The 22,149-nt window shown below is 34.5% G+C and overlaps 1 protein-coding gene across 1 annotated transcript in view; it reads left to right on the top strand.

Annotated features, from left to right (window-relative positions):
* The window catches only part of LOC106881881 (DBH-like monooxygenase protein 1), a 29,517-nt gene extending 7,741 nt beyond the window's left edge, over positions 1–21,776 (top strand). Inside the window, exons 4-13 of the mRNA XM_089356462.1 lie at positions 726–809; positions 1,932–2,114; positions 4,337–4,439; positions 4,705–4,871; positions 5,848–6,051; positions 11,991–12,050; positions 15,942–16,051; positions 18,374–18,488; positions 20,152–20,250; positions 21,474–21,776. Coding sequence (XP_089212588.1) covers positions 726–809; positions 1,932–2,114; positions 4,337–4,439; positions 4,705–4,871; positions 5,848–6,051; positions 11,991–12,050; positions 15,942–16,051; positions 18,374–18,488; positions 20,152–20,250; positions 21,474–21,542 — 1,194 coding nt within the window. The 3' untranslated portion in view covers positions 21,543–21,776. The remainder of the gene's footprint in view (positions 1–725; positions 810–1,931; positions 2,115–4,336; positions 4,440–4,704; positions 4,872–5,847; positions 6,052–11,990; positions 12,051–15,941; positions 16,052–18,373; positions 18,489–20,151; positions 20,251–21,473) is intronic.
* The last annotated feature ends 373 nt before the right edge of the window (positions 21,777–22,149 follow it).

The raw sequence follows: 22,149 nt of genomic DNA, 5'->3' as shown, positions 1-22,149 counted from the left end.
TTTTATAATAAAAATATAAACCTACATTTATTCTTCGTCCTATCAATCAATGAAGACGAGAGAATTTTGAGGGTGGAGAGGATAAAATAATATTAAAATTGTGGCTCAAATTTTGTGGTTTCTGTGTTCAAAACTGATCGCATTTAACATTTATCCATAGACAAATTATGCATACAACTTTGAATTTTCTTTTTCCTCGCATAATTTTATTGCGCCAAATGCTGAAATCTAAAATCTTACTAAAGATTTAAAGAAGTATACATGTAGAAGACCGCACGCACGTGCACACACACTCAAATGTAGATACATGCAAGCGCACACACACATACAGACACATATTTGCACACAAGGTTACGCACACTCTTGGAATAATTATAAATGTCGTACCTCATTCAAGATTTGTAACAAAATGTTAATTTGAACATGTGCCCTGGTGGTAGTGATTGTAAGGGAGATAATTACTTCTTGATAAATTGTAAATAAAGACAAGATGAGAAGTTTAAATTTTAAATTTAAGATTAACAAAGAAAATGCACTGAATGTACATTTTATATATATATATATATATATATATATATATATATATATATATATATATATATATATATATATATATATACATATATATATATATATTAATCATTACAAAGATCCTAAATAATTTTAGTCATTATCTCATTATGATCATTCACTGCAATTTTAACTATTTTTAAAATTAATTTCAGACTCTGATTCCAAAGTCAAAAACTACTTATTGGTGTAAATCTTTTGAAGTACCACCCCTTGACGGGCCAGTACATGCTATTGTGGTATGTATTTTTTATTCACTAACTCGATATTCTCTTTATTAGTTCCATTTATTTGCTTACACCTCCTTTTTCTTCTTACACCCTTTCAAAAAGTCAAATAACGAAGTACTATAGGTAGTAATATGGAATGACTGATTACGTATTTAAGATGGCTGACAACTTTCGTTCACAACGTTCTCTCTATACACTGCGATCTTTTAACACTATTTTATACTGAGCTATCAAACTTTTCAGTTGAGATTGTTCCTTCAGTATCAACCATACCATTTTTCTGACACTTCATTGTTCAGTTGTTTATAGAACTTTCTTCCGTTGTTCTTGAAGAGTCTATTCTGCTGATACTGATTTGTCCTCTGCTGGTATCTGGTCTTTTTTTCCGGGCACTGCATTGATTCTTTGTCTTAATTCCTCTTTTACTACTTGCAGTCTTTTGTGCCTTATGGTGTACTTCCTTTGCATTTCGTTTTTGTGCCTTTCTTTCACTCTCTTCTTTTCTATGACTGCGTGTAATTGTCCAAGGTATTTCTTGAGCAATTCAGTTTCGTTCTAAAGGTTTCGTTCTCACCATGCAACTTTATCTTTTGTTTTACTTTCGTATTTAACCACAAGAGTTTGCACAACGACAGAGGCTGCGCAGTTTAGATCTGTTACGTTTTTGATGTAAATTTTTGTTTGTTCTTCTATAAGTTGGAGAACAAACTTGTTTTTAGTTGTTAATCCATGGGACATCGCAGTTATGCTCCTTCTCATCTGTCTAAACTTTACTCTAGAAATCAAGTATTTCTATTTTAATTCGGACTTCTATTTTGAATGTGCTCTTTCCAAAGTGCCAAGAGAATTTCTTTGGATTATTTCTAAACATGTTATCACTGAAGAACCTAGATCGTTTTACGAAGCAGCATATGCATCCAGCTCAGGCCTGCAATTTTTTTAATATTCTCTATTACTTAAGAAAAATGGTATTCAGACTTTAATTCATATTTTTTCATCTTTCTTTTCTTAAATGGTTTTATATTATGATTATTGCTTAAGTTTTTCAAAATTTCTTTTGTCATATTGAAGAGCATTGATTCACTTCTTAATTGTTTTCTTGCTACAAGTCTGAATAATTATTCCTTTCAGATGTCTCCTTACATTCAAGAAGGAAATGAAGCCTTTGTTCACCATATCTTATTATACAGCTGCTACAAAAACACTTCAGGAGAAAATTATATAGGATATGAAGGAAAATGCTATTCACAAAATATGCCACTTGATTGGAAATATTGTCGGACAATACTTCACGGATGGGCAGTTGGAGGCTCGGTAAGTTACTTTAAAACAGAATAGTCTGTAACAATCCATTTGGTAGAGTTCTAATATCTACGATTAAAGTTTGAATGATCAAGTGGTTGTGGAGTAGAGAATGTATGCCGCTAGCTATTGCAGACAAAAATATACGGTTGTAACAGTGACAAAAGAAACACATAAAGCAGTGTACTTTGTGTATCAGTGACTGTAACAGAATGGTACAATCAAGTAGTGGCATAGTCTTGTTTTAAATGAATTTGGATAACTGGTTAGTGAGTTGTGAGAAGAAAACTAAAATTTTAGGCAGGTATTGTAGGTATATCCATTGATACACCTACAAAGCAGTCGTAGCAAAGCTGCTTCTAACCGAAATGATACTTGTCGACATTAATCAGCAGTAGTTTCCAAAGACCTCTACTAAATTTACTTGCTTGAAGATTTCTTGGAGTATGTAAATATAATAAGATGGAAAGCAAATTGAATCTGTGGGTTCTTCAACATGTTAATACCTCTTACTACTTTCAGGGTGGATTAATATTACTTTGTCACTTTAGTAGTAACTTCCTTATGCTATTACTATTGTCCGAGTACTTTCAAATTTGTTTCATTTAACAAGTGCAATGTAATAAGTTTAGTTCGTGAGGACGACTTTTACCTGGCTAAGGCATTTAGAAGATGGTTGCTCCAAAGGAGATAAATGTGCATCATTAGAGTATTTGTAAAGCTGCAAGTGACAACTACCTAAATAAGTGGTCACCTGTTTTGAGCATTTTCGGAAAGTAGGCAAATTTATTATAATCCTTTAAAATCGGAAATGTCCTGTAACTCGCCCCCCTCCGACTTTTAGTTCATGCATTTGAAAACACCGCATTATTTATGGGATTACCCAATATATATTACGTAAATAGTAACTATATCTTACAAGCTCAAAGCTGATGAGCGATCACCTTCTATTGACTAAAAAAAAAAGTCTAATATTGGGTAGTGTAAGCTCTCGACAGAAAAAAAAAAAATATATATATAATGAAGAGCTAGGTGATATAGATATCCACTTTATACAGCTCAACCAGCTCTGATAGAGCTTCAGGAATATAGAATTAAGAAGGAGAGATTTTCTACATATTTAGGATTCCTTGTGGATCATTTTACACTCGCTTTCTTGTCTGCCTTCTTCATTGATTCAAATTTGAACATTCGGACTTCGCAGGTGCATTATGGATTTATATTTTTATATATTTATATTTATGAATTTTTATGTATTTATAAATTTTTATATATCTGAATTTTTATATATTTATAAATTTTCGTGTATATGTATGTATTTGTAAATTCTTAGAAATTATATATCCCATATAGATGAATGCGTCTATGTATGTATATTGTATACCATGGAGAATTTCGTTAATATAGATTGAATGACTATATACATCAACCTTTGAATTTGTTTTCTCCTTCTTAATTTTACACACACGCACACACACGCACACACACACACACACACACACACATACACACACACACACACACACACATATATATATATATCTGCAAATATAATATGTGACAATTATTCGGTAACCATGATAAAACTCCGAGTTTACATATATATATATATATATATATATATATATATATATATATATATATATATATATATATATATATATATATATATATATATATATATATAGGCGCAGGAGTGGCAGTGCGGTAAGTAACTTGCTTACCAACCACATGGTTCCGGGTTCAGTCCCATTGCGTGGCACCTTGGGCAAGTGTCTTCTACTATAGCCTATCTACTAGATAGGGCTGAATTTCATCCACAGGAAAAAAGCCAGTGATCTGAAATTAACCTTGCTTCATTCTTTAAAGCTGCTTTTATGCTTATACCATCTAGATTTAAAGTGATAAAATGTAATACTAATATATACATGCACCTTGGTAGACGGAAACTGAAAGATGCCCGTCGTATATATGTATGTGTGTGTGTGTGTTTGTGTGTCTGTGTTTGTCCCCCAAGCATCGCTTCACAACCGATGGTGGTGTGTTTACGTCCCCGTAACTTAGCGGTTCGGCAAAAAAAGACCGATAGAATAAGTACTAGGCTTCCAAAGAATAAGTCCTGGGGTCGATTTGCTCGACTAAAAGGCGGTGCTCCAGCATGGCCGCAGTCAAATGACTGAAACAAGTAAAAGAGTAAAAGAGTAAAGAGTAAAGAGTATACATTTGTCTCTCAGAAATTCGCTCTCCCCGAACATGTTGGGATATCAATTGGCGGTGAAGAAGATCCTCTCTATTATATAATGGAAATGCATTACGATAATCCCCAAGAGATGGAAGGTAGGTTCATATTTGATTTCTATATTTTATATATTCGTTTGTCTTACATAAGTATACTGTTTGATATACTCTTCTCTTTCACATAGTAGTCAGTTCGATGTACTCTTATATTTGATATTCCTTTCTATTTCACATATTCTCCAATTTAACAGATTCTATCATTTGCCTAATTCTCTACTTCACCTTTCTAATCTTCATTTTATTTCCTTTATTTTTAAATCTTTGTAATGAAGATATTTCTATTTGTTCTCCCGCTTTATTCTAGGTGTACGCGATTCTTCTGGATTCAAAATAATTGCAACTAAAACTAAACGTCAATACGAAGTTGGAACTTTAGCAGTCGGATGTCTTGTGGGATTTCACCCTGAAATAATTCCTCCCTATGCTAAAGAATTCAAATATTACGGACACTGTGACGCGTGTGGATCTATGGTAAGTGTTTCACTCGTTATCTTTACAAAGGATCCTGAAATAAGGTTTCTAACTTTATCGTATGCAACATGAATTCAGTGAAATTGTTAATGGCATAAATTGAAATTGGTTCAGAAAATCGACTTCGGTGTTAATCTCTGATCTTTGACGCCAAACTCTTGTTTTCTCTAAATTATTTTACTGTTGTTGTTGTTGACACTCCGTCGCTTACGACGTCGAGGGTTCCAATTGATCCGATCAACGGAACAGCCTGCTCGTGAAATTAACGTGTAAGTGGCTGAGCACTCCACAGACACGTGTACTCTTAACGTAGTTCTCGGGGATATTCAGTGTGACAAGGCTGACCCTTTGAATTAGAGGCACAACAGAAACAGGAAGTAAGAGTGAGAGAAAGTTTTGGTGGAAGAGTACAGCAGGGTTCGCCACCATCCCCTGCCGGAGCCTCGTGGAGCTTTAGGTGTTTTCGCTCAATAAACACTCACAACGCCCGGTCTGGGAATCGAAACCGCGATCCTATGACCGCGAGTTCGCTGCCCTAACCAATGGGCCATTGCGCCTCCACAAATTATTTTACTAGTGATAATATATAATGATTATAATGTATTGATATCTAATTATATGCGGGATTGACTGAATCAGTAGAGTGCCAAAACAAACACCTCGTATTTAATTACGTTCCTTTCCCCTGTAAATTTATATCCCTCTAGCTTTTATCCTGTTCTCCATTCCTTCGTAGGCTGATCAGTATAAGATTAAATTTAATCATTATAGTATTCGTTTACATGTCGGGCTTATCCTTCAATTTTCTTCACACTCTCAAGTCTTCTTCTTTAGGAGCCACGTCCAGAATGTTGGGCATAGACGACCATGTTCCTCCATAATCCTCTGCTTTTGTTTTCTATAACAGTTTCACCTTCTGATGTTTAACCCTTTTAAATTTACTCACTTGGCATTCTTAATTTATTATGTTTTAAAGATTAAACCTGAAAGAAATATTCAATGGAATGAGGAGGGAGTTAAGATGATAGCCGTAGGACTTCATGCACACTTAGCAGCAAGAAAGATAAGGCTTCATCATTATCGCGATGGTAAAAAGCTTCCTGATATTGCGTATGATGACAATTACGATTTCAACTATCAAGAAACGAGGATGTTCAAGAATGAGATTACTCTTTTAAAGGTACGATATATATCGTCCATCTTTATTTTCCTCACGTGACCATCTTTCATTTCTTGCACGGACGTTTAAACGAACAGACGTGTTTCTCTCTCTCTCTCTCTCTCTCTCTCTCTCTCTCTCTCTCTCTCTCTCTCTGCTATCTTTTCTCTTTTCAAAATACGTTTCTCCCAGCGTTTACTATTTTTCTCTCTAACGACCCTCCACGTTTGTTTTCGCTCGGCTTCCTTGCATGTCGCCACTGTCATTTTTTGTTTCCAGCTTTGACCCTCCATAAATCCTAAATTTTATTTTAGAATTTATGGGAGCAACTGTCTTTGAAGACTTATATTGTCGTTGAATGCACGACATGAGTAGATAGACAGCTGACAACTGATGAAGGGTCCTTTCTCTGTGTTAATTTATCCTGTTTTCCATATTTTTCTCGTTGTTTACGTATTTCATGCTATTTGCACCGTTGGTAACGTCCTGTATCCGTATATATATATATATATATATATATATATATATATATATAGAGAGAGAGAGAGAGAGAGAGAGAGAGAGAGAGAGAGAGAGACACACACACTAGCAGAAGTACCCGGCGTTGCCCGGATTAAAGATAATAAGGAAACTTCATTCATTTATATACGAGTTTTTTTCTTAATAATTATTGTAATTAGTGATTCTAACATCACTAACATTACAAATTTTGTGAGATCAACAACAATAATATACTTGAAATAGGAAACTCAGAAAAGCAAGCTATGATAAAACTTCTTCATATAAAACGTTATGATTTTTTCCCAGTGGAGCATAAATGAAAATAAGTTTTTGAACTTCTAGCATTTTATTTACTCAAATTGCAAACCAGTTACTGATAGTATCTGTCCTTGTAATTTATTGATGGCCATTGCAAAACTTAGTCTAACTGGAAGCTGTCCTCTTTAAATTGTGGTAAATCTGTAGGTATTGATGGAATTCTAATAATGAATACATTATCGTCTGCTCTATATTCAGATAGTACAGTAGCTTCTATAACATGTGGCATCATTTTCTTCACAATATATCTTACTCCAATGCACAATCTTGGAGGATCTAAATTTCTTAGAAACATTATAGGTGCTCCAAGTTTCAAGTCAAGCTTACGAAGAGGTAAATCTAGTGACTGCAGTGAGTTTAAACACTAAACTGGATAATTTACTTTCTGATTGGTCAACAACAGTGTTGATAGATCTGTATGATGAGAGATGAAATATTTATTCCGTTTGTTGACAGCTGTTTCGTAATCTGTATTTAGCTTTATCAGCGATATATGAATATGCGTACAGAGCCTCATATATATTTGTGCTGTAACATTTCATAAACAATAAAAATTTAACCCTTCTAAATGAAGCTATTTTGTCTCATTATGTGGAAATAGATTTGAAATATATTTGTTAAGACCACACATTTATAGATACAAGATTGGTCATATTTAGAACATATGAAAAACGAAAGAAAGGAGATGAATACAAAGAAGAAAGATGACATACAGTAAAATAAGATAATTAGTAATCTATTTCTTTATCAAAATTTGATAAAGAGCACCATAATACATAAAAATATATAAGAGAAAACGGAAACATAAAAACATAAAGAGTAAGATAATTCTTTTTACTGCATACTAAAGTAAATATGGAAAAGAAAGAGTGAGAAGTTAAGAGGGGGTTTAAGTATGTTTACAATCAAACTACAAAGGCAAAACTCAAAGCTAAAAGGCTTTTACTGGACATATCGGCCACAATTACGCATGCTCTAAGTGAACATGACGCAGGAAGTCGCCAAAATTTCTGTCAGGTGGTTTCGAAGCACGGATATATTCATCTTTACGATTGACACCCACGAATATTTACACATACATACACGCGTATCCATGCAGTCATCACAGGACTGCTTTCTCAAATAATCTCACAGGTACACACATACAGCATATAATACACCCTCACATATTTATCCACACAAACGTACACGTACAGAGTTTCTAAAGATGTTATCAACATAAATAGATTTCCTATTAAGTTTAAAGGCTAAAAAGCAATTCCTATACATGCATACATGTATACATATATACATATATACATATATTTGCGCGCGCGCATGTGTGTGTGTGTGTGTGTGTGTGTGTGTGTGTGTTGTTGTTCTTGTTGGCAATCCGTCGCTTACGACGTCGAGGGTTCCAGTTGATCCGATCAACGGAACAGCCTGCTCGTGAAATTAACGTGCAAGTGGCTGAGCACTCCACAGACACGTGTATCCTTAACGCAGTTCTCGGGGATATTCAGCGTGACACAGTGTGACAAGGCTGGCCCTTTGAATTACAGGCACAATAGAAACAGGAAGTAAGAGTGAGAGAAAGTTGTGGTGAAAGAGTACAGCAGGATTCGCCACCATCCCCTGTCGGAGCCTCGTGGAGCTTTAGGTGTTTGCGCTCAATAAACACTCACAACGCCCGGTCTGGGAATCGAAACCGCGATCCTATGACCGCGAGTCCGCTGCCCTAACCACTGGGCCATTGCGCCTCCACGTGTGTGTGTGTGTGTGTGTGTGTGTGTGTGTGTGTATACATTATATATATATATATATATATATATATATATATACACACACACCTACATATGCAACGTAACCTATCAAAACAAACTGCATGAATATCTATAATTTTTTGGTACTTTATTAGGATGGTATAAAGTATTAATAAACCAGGGGTAAATAGGATGATGGACAGGTTATCAGTCCCAGATTTTGAAATATTAAGTGAATTCACATGTAACATACAATTATGCTAATGGTTATATTCTTAATAACGATATGTCAGAAATATAACAATAGCAACACGTTACAAACTATATACGTCAAGGTAATTCATCTAATGGATTTGGCAGACCAATTATAGTTATAGCATTACTGACAGTTACGGGACCACGGTTTTAGGTATTCGAGCACCAGACAAATAGATATTGGATAATTATATTGTTAACAAAAATGGAGAAGCCAATGATAAATTGTTACGAACAAATGAGGTACTTGGGAAGGACATAAGGGCACGATAATAAAATTGGTATCGCAAGCAAATTAATTAGGATAATAGTTATTTTACATTAATCATTTAAGTTTTATGATAGCTAATGTTGCATTTTACATATTTGACATTATAACCAAGCGAAGTGCACGAACAGAAGACCGTTTATATGCGATGTTTCTCAACAGTTCAAAGATTCATCTACAACGCGCTTATACGAAAACAAGGAGAAGAAGAGTGTATGTGATAATCAAAGCGAGTAGCTTGTGCATAGCTGGAAAAATGGGCGATTCTTAACCGCACCAATAAACATGTAATAAAAAGCATATATCCTGAATCCTAATGTGGATATCGGGCTGGGAGAGACACATTTGACATGATATTTGCCCTTCGACAAGTGCAAGAGAAAGAATGTGGACAAAATACTGACTTGTACATGGACTTAGTCGACTTGAGAAGGTCTTTGATAAAGTTAATCGTGAGAAGCTCTGGAAAATTTTGTCAAAATTTGCACTTCCGGATAAAACGATAAGGGTAATAGTATCTCTACATAAAGGAATGATAGCAACAGTGAGAGTAGTCAGAGGTATATTCTGGACCAAACAAGGATGTATTTTAGCCCCCTGTACTTTTTTCATATTCTTTTCAATGATGCTCCAACATGCTTTCAGAGACTATTCCAGTTTCGCACAGGAGATCTATTAAACCTGAAAGGGTAAAGTTTCAAATCGAAGAAAAATACCAAAGAAGAGAACCTGCGTAACTTTCTGTTTGCCGATGATTGTGCTTTAGTTTCTCACACATTTTAGAGAATTCAGGAAACGATCGACAAGTTTACTGCAGCAGCTCATGCATTTGGACTGACTATCAGCATCAAGAAGCTTAAAGTTTTATTCTAACCAAGGCCTGGGGCAGGACATACTGAAGATTCAAACCTTATGATAGACAAGTTACTCAAATGTGTCAGGTCATTTAAATATCTTAGAAGTACAGTAAAGTTTAAGAGTAGTTTTGATGATGAAATCAATGCTAGAATATCTGAAGCCACAAGGGTTTTTGGAAAACTTTCCCATCATTTGTGGGATGAACACAGTGTCAGTCTGAAATCTAAAATAAGTGTATACAAATCTCGTATTTTGAGCACACTTTGTATGGGGTAGAAGCAAGGACTTTCTACCTTAAACATATAAAGAAACTTGAAATCTTTGACATATGCTGTTTGCGCAACATATGCAACATAAAATGGCAAGATAAGATACACTATCAAAACCTCAGAAAAATGTGATGTCTCCAGTATCCAAACCATGCTGATGAGAATTCAGTGCAGATGGATAGAACATATTGCTCGAATGAAAACTGACCGCATTCCAAAAATTCTTCTGTGTAGCCAAAAATTAGAGTGATATCACAGAAAAAGGTGTTAGGTATCAGGATAAGTTGAAACAATCACTAAAATCTCTACAGCTTAATTTGACATCTTGGGAAAGTCATTGCATGGCGTAAAATATGCCACAATGCATCCAAATAATTTGGATTGTCTACAACCAAGAGACACATTTGTCTAATCCCAGACAAAATTAAAATCCTCAATGTCCTCTTTGTGCTTTCATTCCATTTTTGTTTGCAGTATTTTGGCTAATGTCTCACTCATTTGCTGAAAGCATGGAAATGCGGATGGAAATATTATTTATTTTTGATTTAATCACATTTTTAGGGTGATCTAAAAAGTGATACATATGTCTGTATGTGTGTGTGTGTGTGTGTGTGTGTGTGCTTGCAGCTGTGCGTGCAGCTGTGCGTGCAGCTGTGCGTGCAGCTGTGCGTGTGTACTAAGTTCAAAGACACGAACCACGTCCACAGCAAATCCTCGACCACATTGCCACAAATGGTACGCATGCATTTAAGTCCTGTTAGATGTTGGCACTGTTATAAAAGAAGTTCTGTAGCTCGGCCATTATCCATTTCAGAAAGAGAGCAGAGTATTTCAATACTGACATAACTATGATGACTGCCGTTGCTACCGCTGCCGCCATCTACGATTGTTTTCAGCTTAAGAAGCAGAGAGAAATAGGATTTGCTAAGAAATAAAAGTGGGGGAGGAATCTCCCTCAAGCGGAGAGAATCGCTGAGAGAGAGAGAGAGAGGGGGGGGGGGGTATTTTTATATAAATATTTTATTATGCGAGTAAATATTTCTATATAAGTCATTCTTATTATTTTATGTTTTGGTTGTCCTAGTAGCTGCAAGTAGATGCAGATAAATTTATTTCGCTTTAAGTTGGAGCTTATCAATGCACCGCAAAATTGGGATAAAACTACATGGTCATTTAAAACCATCTAGGAACTATATAAACGAGCGACTTTTCTTTTTTTTTAAATAGTGGAGAAAAGAGGTGAGAGGGGGGAAGTATTAAAAGTCCCTGAGTCACAATTGAGATTACTATGAACATTAAACAGAATAAGATCGATATTTTCTATTTCTTTTACCGTTAACAGTGGATACTTTAATAATATTCTCTCCATTTAATTTTGCTTCGAATACCTTCTTAATTCTCTTGATGTATTCTCTAATGATTTTCTTTCTCCTTTCTCCTTCCATTACCTATTGTTTTGTATTTGTATCCTTCATTATTCCACAACAAATTAATGATGTCGTCTTGTGGTAATTTCATGCCATCAAAGTTTATCTTCCGAGCTGTCTTCATAATTTACTCTAAACTACATTCCAAATCTTACTGTTTGGATCAAAGAATCCAGGCCTTTCTCACTTTTTGTATCCTGTTTGAGGTAATCCACAGAAAGCTGAAGATTTATTTTCATCCTGTTTTTTGGTTAAGTCATAGACAGGCCTCAATTTTCTCAGTATACTTCCCGGAGTTATTATTATTCTTTTTTCTTTACAGGATGACCGCCTAGAAGTTGAATGTATTTATGATACCACACAAAGAACCAATATTACATATGTAAGTAATATTTCGTTGGAAAGTATTAATTTTTAAAAAATTACTAATGAACTTATTCCTTTTCTGCCTCACATTACTGCTTCAAACGTCTGATATCGCTTTTCGCTGACTATCTTTGTAGTTATTTCATCTAAACTTGATTTCATAATTAAAAAAGAAGAATCTATAGGGAATTAATTTATGATACTGAGACACCGTAAATGAAACATCTATTTGTACATATATATATATATATGTATATATATATATATATATATATATATATATACATACATACACACACATACATACATACACAAACACACACGTTATATCGCATGAGCCTAAGGACTTTAATAAGTACATCTCTCAGTGCTGTTGTTGTTTATCCCATATCAAGTTTGACAGCCTTAAACCAACCTTAATCCATCTTTAATCCTTAAAGTGTTCTTCCTTTTTCATGATCTTGGATTGTGATTTGAGGATAATTCCACTGTTATTCGTTACATTTCTAATATCATGTAGAGACTCCGTCCTGTTAGTGCGACCCAGTGTAAAATTTGTTGTTGTTGTTGTTCCTTTTATTTTTGATTCGCTTACGTATGATTAGAAATACTCCAGCCGTGATATGTTTGCCTTTTTTTTCAGATATAACATATATGTGTCATTTATTTTTCAAAACGGCAAGGTTTGAAGTTTTCAGATACACTGATTCCAGGTCTACAATATCCATTGTATTCTTCTGTTTGTAAGACTATAGAGTGTGACTCTGAGATGCTATTTTTAGCCAGTCGAGTGTATCCATAAAAGCACATGCAATAACGTTAGATTAAACGATCTAACCATGTTTGATTCTTTTTATCCAACTATGTTGATGTTGTCCCGAAAATATTGTATTATAACATAATAATCATTTGGATGATTCCTCGACCTGGAAGAAATTGCAACCATATGTCTCTCAAATTTTATATGCTTTTGAATATAGAAACAGAAGATAATGTAACATTAAATATGTGACATCTGAATAAATAGTGAAGAGACCATAATTGGAACGATTTTAAGTTCTTGAGCAAGACTATCAATAACCATCATTATCAGTTGGTGTCGCTGAAGTAGCTTTTGATAGTAACTGTTGTTAATCCCGCTATCATATATGAGGTGTTTGACTTTAAGTCAGGATTTGTCGACTTCCACAGTCATGGTATCTTTATGGAGAAAGGTAGCCTTTCACGTGTACACTTTTCAGAATGCAACACAGAAGACTAGACTGATCATGTATTAGTAGATCACACTTTTGTCCCTTTTTCTCCTCTTTCTATTGAATTTATCTTGTTTTCAGTGCATAGTGGTTGACTACATAAAATTTTCATAAAGCTGGGTTGCCAAATCGTCTTTCACACTATTTACTTAACCCACTGCACTCAGTTCTTTCACAATTGATAGAACGAACTATCAGAAGAACTATTATGCATTTGTCTGTTTGCTAAGAGATGTATAACGTCACACACACCCAGATAGCAAAAATGACGGTCTGACGGTCTGCCAAGCAAATGGGAAGCAGTAATTGAAGTAGATGGTGAATATGCTCCGGAATAATCATTTAAAGATGTTTTTGCTACATGTTGTTATTGTTTTTGTTGAATAAAATTTGTTGAAAAAAAAGCCGCAATAATTATGCACCAACCCAATAATCTTTACTTTCAGCTCTTTAGGACCTAAAATAGCCATCGATACCAATTTAACTAAAACTGACTTTTTGCATGTTTCCTTAGATCTTAAAACTAATCCATATAACCCTTTCCACAAACCTAACGGGAGCCTTAAATATATTAATAAACACTGCTGTAACACACCTGTTGTATTTAAAACCTTAATTCCAAATATTAGTCGAAGGATTACATGCCTTTCTTCTTCTTAAGAAATATTCGAAAAGGCTCTCCATATTATAATAAAGCCCTACAGGATAGTGGCTATACTGATAAAATCTTCTACAAACTCACTACCTCTTCTATCATCTATCCGTAAAAAAAGGTCTCGGAAAGGTTTTTATGTTTTTCCCCTTCTCCCTTCTCCCTTAATATTAGAACAGGTATAGGTAGAAGATTCTTGCACTTAGTCAATACCCACTTCCCTAGAATCCATAGATACAATAAAATCTTTAACAGACACACAATAGCAGTTACGTTTTCTTGTACTCCGATTGTTAAGTCGTATATCAATAAGCAGCGAACGACTCAAGCCCGCCCCGGATGCACATGTAGAGACAAATCTAAATGTGCTCTAGGATGGGAGTGCGATATATTTTCCGTTGTTTATGAAGCACTGGTTTCAGCAAACTATGACAATGGTCACACAAATATCAAGCGTTATACCGGAACCATGGAAGGAAAATTTTAATCTAGATATAACAACCATCTTTCGAATTTTAGGTACCGTGATAAGAGGCATTCAACAATCCTTTCGTATTTAACCTGGAACTGAAAGACGAAGGGACCAATTTCGATATCAGATGGAGAATCCTCTCTAAATACAGACTCTGTATTAACAGGTCAAGAAAATGTTAAGTGTGTTCGTTTGAAAAACTATATCTATTAAAACACTTGAGAACCTCCAGCTAATACATAAGTTCGGAGACGGAGATTTTTTTCCTTTATGTCTACATTTAAAAAATACATCTTGTTGGAATTTAAAAGTAGGCCACCGAACACTTAGTAAACTAACATCTGGTTTACGTCTGCTTGACATCGAATTATTGTACCATGGGTTATCTTCCTTGTGGTTTTTCCTTTTTGTCCTCTTCTTTACAAGTGTCTTTTGTTTAAACGTTATCTACTCAAAAAGAATCAATTGACAAACGGTCTTGCTTTCAGCCTGATACATGGGGGAATAAATTATTATTTCGATCAGGAATCCTTGGGTAGCTACTTGAAAGATATGAAATTTTTAATTTAGGACTGTGTGTATGTGTGTGTGTGTGTGTGTGTGTGTGTGTGTGTGTGTGTGTGTGTGTATAAGTTGTCAATTATGGAAACGACTGTCACTACATAAACCTGATGGTTGAGACATGAATGTGGCATGAAAGTACTAGTTTATTTCAATATTGTAAAAGTTCTAAAAATTGTAAATAATAAAACGTGAAAATCAGACTTAGTTAAAATTGCATTGATATATATATATATATATATATATATATATATATATATATATATAGGGGGGAGAATTCACAAAAAAAAGACGAAGACAGGTGGTGTAGACAACAAACAGGTGTATTAGTTTAAAGCTATGGAAGTGAAAAAGTCTTTAACGTTTCGAGCCTACGCTTTTCCACAGAAAGGAACACAGAAAGAAACAAGGAAAGAAAATAAAGAATGTATAGTGGCTAGCGATCTATCATGGCGAAATATATATATATATATATATATATATTTCTTGGAGTAAAGGCGGTAGTCCAGCATAGCCATAGTCAAATGACTGAAACAAGTAAAAGAATAAAAGAATAACAATATATATACATACATGTGTGTGTGTGCGTGCGTGTGTGTGTGTGTGTGTGTGTGTGTGTGTGTGTGTGTGTGTGTGTGTGTGTGTGTATGTGGCGCGTGCGCGCGTATGTGTATAATGAAGTCTTTTGTAAGGTACCTAACTCGTTCCACAATTTAATTCATTAAGAAAAATTCGTCAGCACATTAATTTTAATTAAAATATATGTATTTACTTGATATTAAGGCAGCGAGTCGGCAGAATCCTTAGCACACCGGACAAAATACTTAGCGGCGTTTCATCTGTCTTATGTTCTGAGTTCAAATGTATTCAAGAGCCGCCAACAAAAAGTCAACCATTGATGACCTCAAATTTCATAGTAATTTGCATATCTTGAATAATTATTTGATATATCTTTTATTATCTTTACAGGGTGGTCTTAGCACTGAGGACGAGATGTGTCTAGCTTTCATTACGATTTATCCGCGAATAGAATTAAAAGATTGTTTCAGTGAACCAGTGTATAACATAAAACTAATCAGGTATCTCTAAATATATTCATTTATCAGTCTGTATGCCTGTATGTATTTCTGTTTATTTCGATTCATCTTCATACACACACACATTCATATATAATTATACTTATATACATAAACACACGCACACATATATACATACAAGCACGCACATATACGTAGTTATCTATCTGCATATTTACTTCTCCATCTATCTGCTATTGATCTATAAATCTTCATGTATATATGTCTATTTGTGTATACCTGTGGATTTATGCGCGTGCATGTGTATGTGTGCGTGTGAGTGGCTCAGATTTCACTAAACTACGATCTCCTAGTAAGAACTGTTCCTCTTCTGGTCTTCATATTCGTTTCATATACATCGGAATGCTCGTTTGTCTATGGTTATTATATCCATTCGTTGGTGATCAATTGTATTTTGTGATGTTTTTTTTTACATTATACCTTGTGGTACTCGTTGACTTTTTAATTTAATACATTATTTGCACTATGTTGTCGTTGGTCGTCTTCACTTCATCTCATCAACATAATCAAGTTCTCTTAACTGATGCAACCAGTCGCTGGGCTGATGATCTAGACGCTTTTGCAATCAGCCGTCGCCACTGGTCTCTGTTATCTGTCATGCGTAGCAGGGTCACGGTATTATGACCTGTCGATTCCTTGATGTTGTCAAACTAAGATGTTTTTCTGTCTACTTCTCGGTCGTTTTCCCTCAACTGTACTCTGAAGGATGACTTTGGACAGGAAATTATGGCACAATACATGAACGTAGCACGCAAACTTTCGATTTTTTACCTGGCAAGGATTGGTCCGTCTGCCAGCGCATTAGTTGATTTGCTGCCTCTCAAAACTGTTCGTTTTGTGGTCAGCGTACGAGTAGCAGACTTCTGAAGCATTTGTGCTCAAATGCTTGAATTTTTTGCTTCATCTCAGCTGTAAAAGTCTAGCTCTCACACCCACACTGAAAGAACGAAATCACCAGGGTTGTGTTCAGTTTGAGTCTCGTTGAAAACTAATTGGGCTGCTTTTCTGTATGTGCTGAGTGAGTCTCGGTGAAAGCTAATTAAGCTGTTTTTTGTGCCAGCAGAGGCGAAAGTGAGTCTTTTTATTGTCCCATTTTGCTATCTACAGTCCGCTCCATCTACTAAATAACAAAATCCTCAGTACTTCCACATTTTTATAGAACGAAGCAGTACCACTAAAGAATGGTGCTGCTTCGTCGATGGGCTCAAAAGCAATTAGAATACATTCCCAAAGCCATACGATCTAGTAACGAATGAAAAGAAAAGAGTAAGAAAGGAACCGCATGTGGTTTAACGAACCTTTTAGCCTAAATGAAATGAAAAAAGGTGGTGAAAATCTCTTAATCCAAAGTACCGAACGCTTTCAAACCAACCAACCATAGATACCACAACTACTCAATAAAAGAAATAGAAACAGCTATCTACAGAGCCAATACTCGAGCTCTTGTATGTCTATCTGAAGAATAGCGATGAAAGAATGATGCAAGCTACACTGAATGAGGTGATCACACAATGGAGAGACCTTCTATGAGTACAGTATGAGGACTAACAAACAATATTATCAACTGGAAAGAGAAAGTCCGACACGGGGATTTTTTTCAATAAACAGTGGATGAAGCTGATGAAGAATCCTGGAGATGGTTAAGGCTGGGTTTTTTAAAGAAGGAAACGAAAAAACTGATTCTTGCTGCTCAAGGTACACTAGCGAGCGCTCGGATGACCCAGGTGTGAGGGTTCCTTTTTTTTTTTCACGGTCCAAGCAGGATTCGAGCCCGGGTCGCCGGCTCCAGAGGCGCAGGCCTACACGACTATGCCAATCTGGTATTCGCTTGAATTGGGGAAAATTAAGCCTTATGAAGTTGGCCTTTGTTCCTCCTAGACCAGATCCAACTTCTCCGCCGCTTCTCCCATGGTCCTCAAGGTTCTAGTTCTGCTTCTTCCAGAGACGGACAGCTGGTTTCATGAGGCTGTAGGCAGATGAGCCTACAAATCCCCTGACGCCAACCTCGACTACGGAGACTTTGGTTTTGAATCCAGCGTCCCTCAGGTCTCTGGCCAAGTCGGCGTATTTTTCTGTCTTTTATGCTTATCATACGCTTGCTTTCTATTTAAATACCAATGCAATTGATCTACTTCGTAACATAGTTTGTCTGTTACAACAACATAGGCACAACAGTGCAAACGAAACCGTGAAACTTGAAGTATCAACTAAATTGTAAATGCTAAAATATTTTACTTTTGTATATTGAACTGATAGTGATTGGTGTATATGGAAACGCAAAAATTAGATGTCATTATGTTTCAGCATGGACCCACTGCATTATAAAAATAACCCAGATGCCATTAAAAGAGTGGAATTAATAGTCAACGGTTTGGAACCTAAAGTCGGTTTTTCGCAGATTTGTAACAATAGGACTGGTGTAAGTTGTACTTTTTCCCCCTTTTTGTTTTAATTCGTCATTTAATGTGCCTCGCTGATCACAATCATATCTTGAACTTTGGTTAGGGTTGACGTGAAAATTAACATTTGTAAATATACACTGGTCAATTTTAAGTTCTACTGCCTACTGCTTTACGCAGTAGGAACCTATTTCCTACTTTGGCATTTAACAGTTTAGTGGCGTTATTTTGGCTTAGTCAAGCGACGAAGGCTAGTACCATAACTTTCACGGTACCTCTAATAGTGTTTATAAGAAAATATGAATGAAAGAAAGCAAGACTCGGGTATTGCTACCGTAGGAAACTGTATACCAAGATAACGGGTTGTCATCATTAAGTTGGAGAATTGGTTCAGTTGGTTTCAACAGAGTGGGCTCTGCTAAAATTACTCAATGGAAGGTAGCAATGTTAAAGTAAGTCGACCACCCAAATATATGTATAAAACTACGCGTTTTGAAGTTTCACTCACGAGTTTAGATCAACCCCAAGCTACTTTAGAAGATACATACACAATGTGCCGTGCAACAGAGCTGAACCTGGAACCACACGAGTGTGAGGCGAACTTCTCTATCACTAGACGATGATACTGAGAATTAAGATCCTACTAACAGAATACGAACCATGAAATTGTCTGAACCATACATTATATATTTAGTAGTAAATGGTATAGAAGAGATTTAAGCACATGGCATATTTTACTGCAGTTGAAGCCATTTTACTTCATTTGAAGAAACTTGCGTTTCTAATGTAATGTAAACATCACCAAATCTCATTTGCTCATCTAAAGTAATATTTAAACAAATAACTGACATCTCTGACAGAGAGAAATAGAGGTGTGATGTCTTCATGCATTTACTCAAGGGCGTTTCCGTCATACATGAAATTACTTCAATTATTAATTTGAAACACGCTCTATTTTCGACTCACTAGAATTTTACTAAGGCTCTGTTGCATTCGCCTCTGCTTTAAGATCCATAGTTCCAAATCAAATCAACTGCGTAAACTTCACTAAGCTACTTAACAACATTATGTTTCCTCTCCAAACTTATATTTTTATCTTCCTATGAAAAAAATATCTAAATTAGTTTACTATGAATTTATCAAAATACATTCAGACGGAAATACAGCAAAGGTTTCTGTATGGAATGTTTTAGGGGAATAGGATGACGCTTGTAACAGAAAAAGAGTTGCTTCATAAATGATAAAAGCTGATGTTCATAAAAGACAAAGCTGTTGTTGACAGAATTTGAACTCAAATGAATATAGTTAAAAATCTAAACTGGATCAAGCAGAGTTATAATGCGATGTTTGACTTACCTCACTATATACTAACCAAAATAAACCCACAAATAAAGTCCATGAATTGCACTTTATTTATGTTATAGACCATTTTTGATTTCTCTTCAAGGTATTGAGTAGGGTTTTGTCTTCGATTCTATTAATAAGCCTTGTATATTTCTTCTCATCAAAATATATTTTCAGTTACAGTAGAAACGTTACTATAATATAATTCTTTACTAAATTATGTAAAATTAACTTTCGTTCGGTGTGCAATGTCTTAAAATATACGACGATAATTTTAAAAAAATTGCTCGAACGGATTGACGTCCAGAACTTAATGATCGATATATTCTGTCTTCATAGGGTGTCGTATTTAAGAATCAATCACTCCCCTTAATTAAATATGAACACCCGTCAACGGTGCTGCCGACTTCGATTCCACAACCGGCTACAACCATAAAGGTAAGTATTTTTAAGTTTAGACAATTAAATATTTTCAATATGATTTCTCAATTAAAACATTCAGACAAATTATTACGCAAAGGTCAATGTATTGCGTCATTAGCTTTCAGTTACTTATATATTTACTTCCGTTACGTTAGAACTAATTAGGATACGATCGTATATTTAGTTTACCTTTAATGTATATTCTAGTTCCACAAGGTCTGACATTTTTCAAGATGGAGGGTTAGTTGATTATATTGATCCCAGTGCTTGACTAGTACTTATTTTATCGAACCCCAAAGCATGAAAGAAAAACTCAACCTCGACGGAATTTGAACTTAGAACGTAAAGATGGAGGAAATACCACAAATCATTTTTGCCCAGCGTATATATATATATATATACATACATATATATATATATATATATATATATATATATATATATATATATATATATATATATATATATATATGTATGTATGTATGTATGTATATATATATATATGTATATATATATGTGTGTGTGTGTGTGTGAAAGAAGGTTTGAAAATCCAGTTTTAAAGATGTTTATTGACTTGACCGGTTTCACTCTTTTAGAAAAAGATTGTCAAAAGTAAAATGTAAAGATTTGTATAAGATTGTGTGTTAAGTACTGTTTGTCAAAAAATCATTAAAATACATATATACATTCTTTGATAATAATAATAAGAAAATGTTAAAAACAGTTTACAAGAAAGTATGTAAGAAAGTATTCAACAAAAAGTTTAGGAGTTCAATAAAAATCATGTTTGTTTGGTTGTATATATATATACACAGAAGGAGATATATTTATATATCTCCTTCAGTGTATGTATATATATATATATATATATATATATATATATATATATATATATATATACTACCAAACAATCCAGCTTATTTGTGAGATAATAGCCGAAGTATGTTTGTGATTGATGCTGCCCCAGTTAGCTGACCTCTTTATTGTATTTGATGTTGGAAGTTCGTGTGTGTGTGTGTGTGTGTGTGTGTGTGTGTGTAGTAGTAGTAGTAGTAGTAGTAGTAGTAGTAGTAGTAGTAGTTGTTGTTGTTGTTGTTTTAAGGGCACTCAAACATTAGCTGGTCAACAAGTAAAGTATGAGACCTTCATTTCAATTCTCAAAAATTATTTTAAAATATCAGTATAAGTGTTTCATATTCAATGTAATTTCTCTTACTTTTGTTTCTTCTGTTTTCTAGAATTCAGCTGCGAATTTCTTCATGAGGAACGGAATAATTTTAATTTTGATTTTTTATTGGTTAATTTAACACCTTTAATACACGTCAGATCATATCAATAAAATACCTATTACTATAAATAAACAATAATATTTTTTAATGTTTAATTGTGTAAAATCTTTAAAAAATACTTTCGTAAGTTTTATCAAACTTATTCAAATTTTATATGTATACATACATATCTGTGTGCGTGTGCGCTCGTATGAGTGTAAAAATAGACATGCTAATTTCATATGTCAATAAAAGCAAATTATTTTCATTGTATAAGATTTTTTTTCATTTTTACAAAAAAACAAAAAAGATTAGTGGCAGAATGTGGTATAAAATTGATATTTATCTGATGTGATATGAATAAAGTGATTCTCTGAGATTCATTTTTCACGGAGAGTTCAAGTGATGGGGTAAAATTTATTCCACATAATTTCCACAAGTTTTACACATATGAATAGACGAGCAAATTTGCGAGCAGTATATGTGGTGCGTTGCTGACACGAACAACCATAATATGAGTGCAAATATATATATATATATATATATATATATATATATATATATATATATATATATATATATATAAATTGTAAATCCAAAAGAAAAAAATAACAACAAAACTACAAAGGATTCCGCGGTACACGTG

Source organism: Octopus bimaculoides, chromosome 8, assembly GCF_046866305.1.
Source record: "Octopus bimaculoides isolate indiv1 chromosome 8, ASM4686630v1, whole genome shotgun sequence".
Lineage (NCBI taxonomy): Eukaryota > Metazoa > Mollusca > Cephalopoda > Octopoda > Octopodidae > Octopus > Octopus bimaculoides.
Note: the sequence above shows the minus strand (reverse complement) of the source record. Positions and strands in the feature narration are given on the sequence as shown.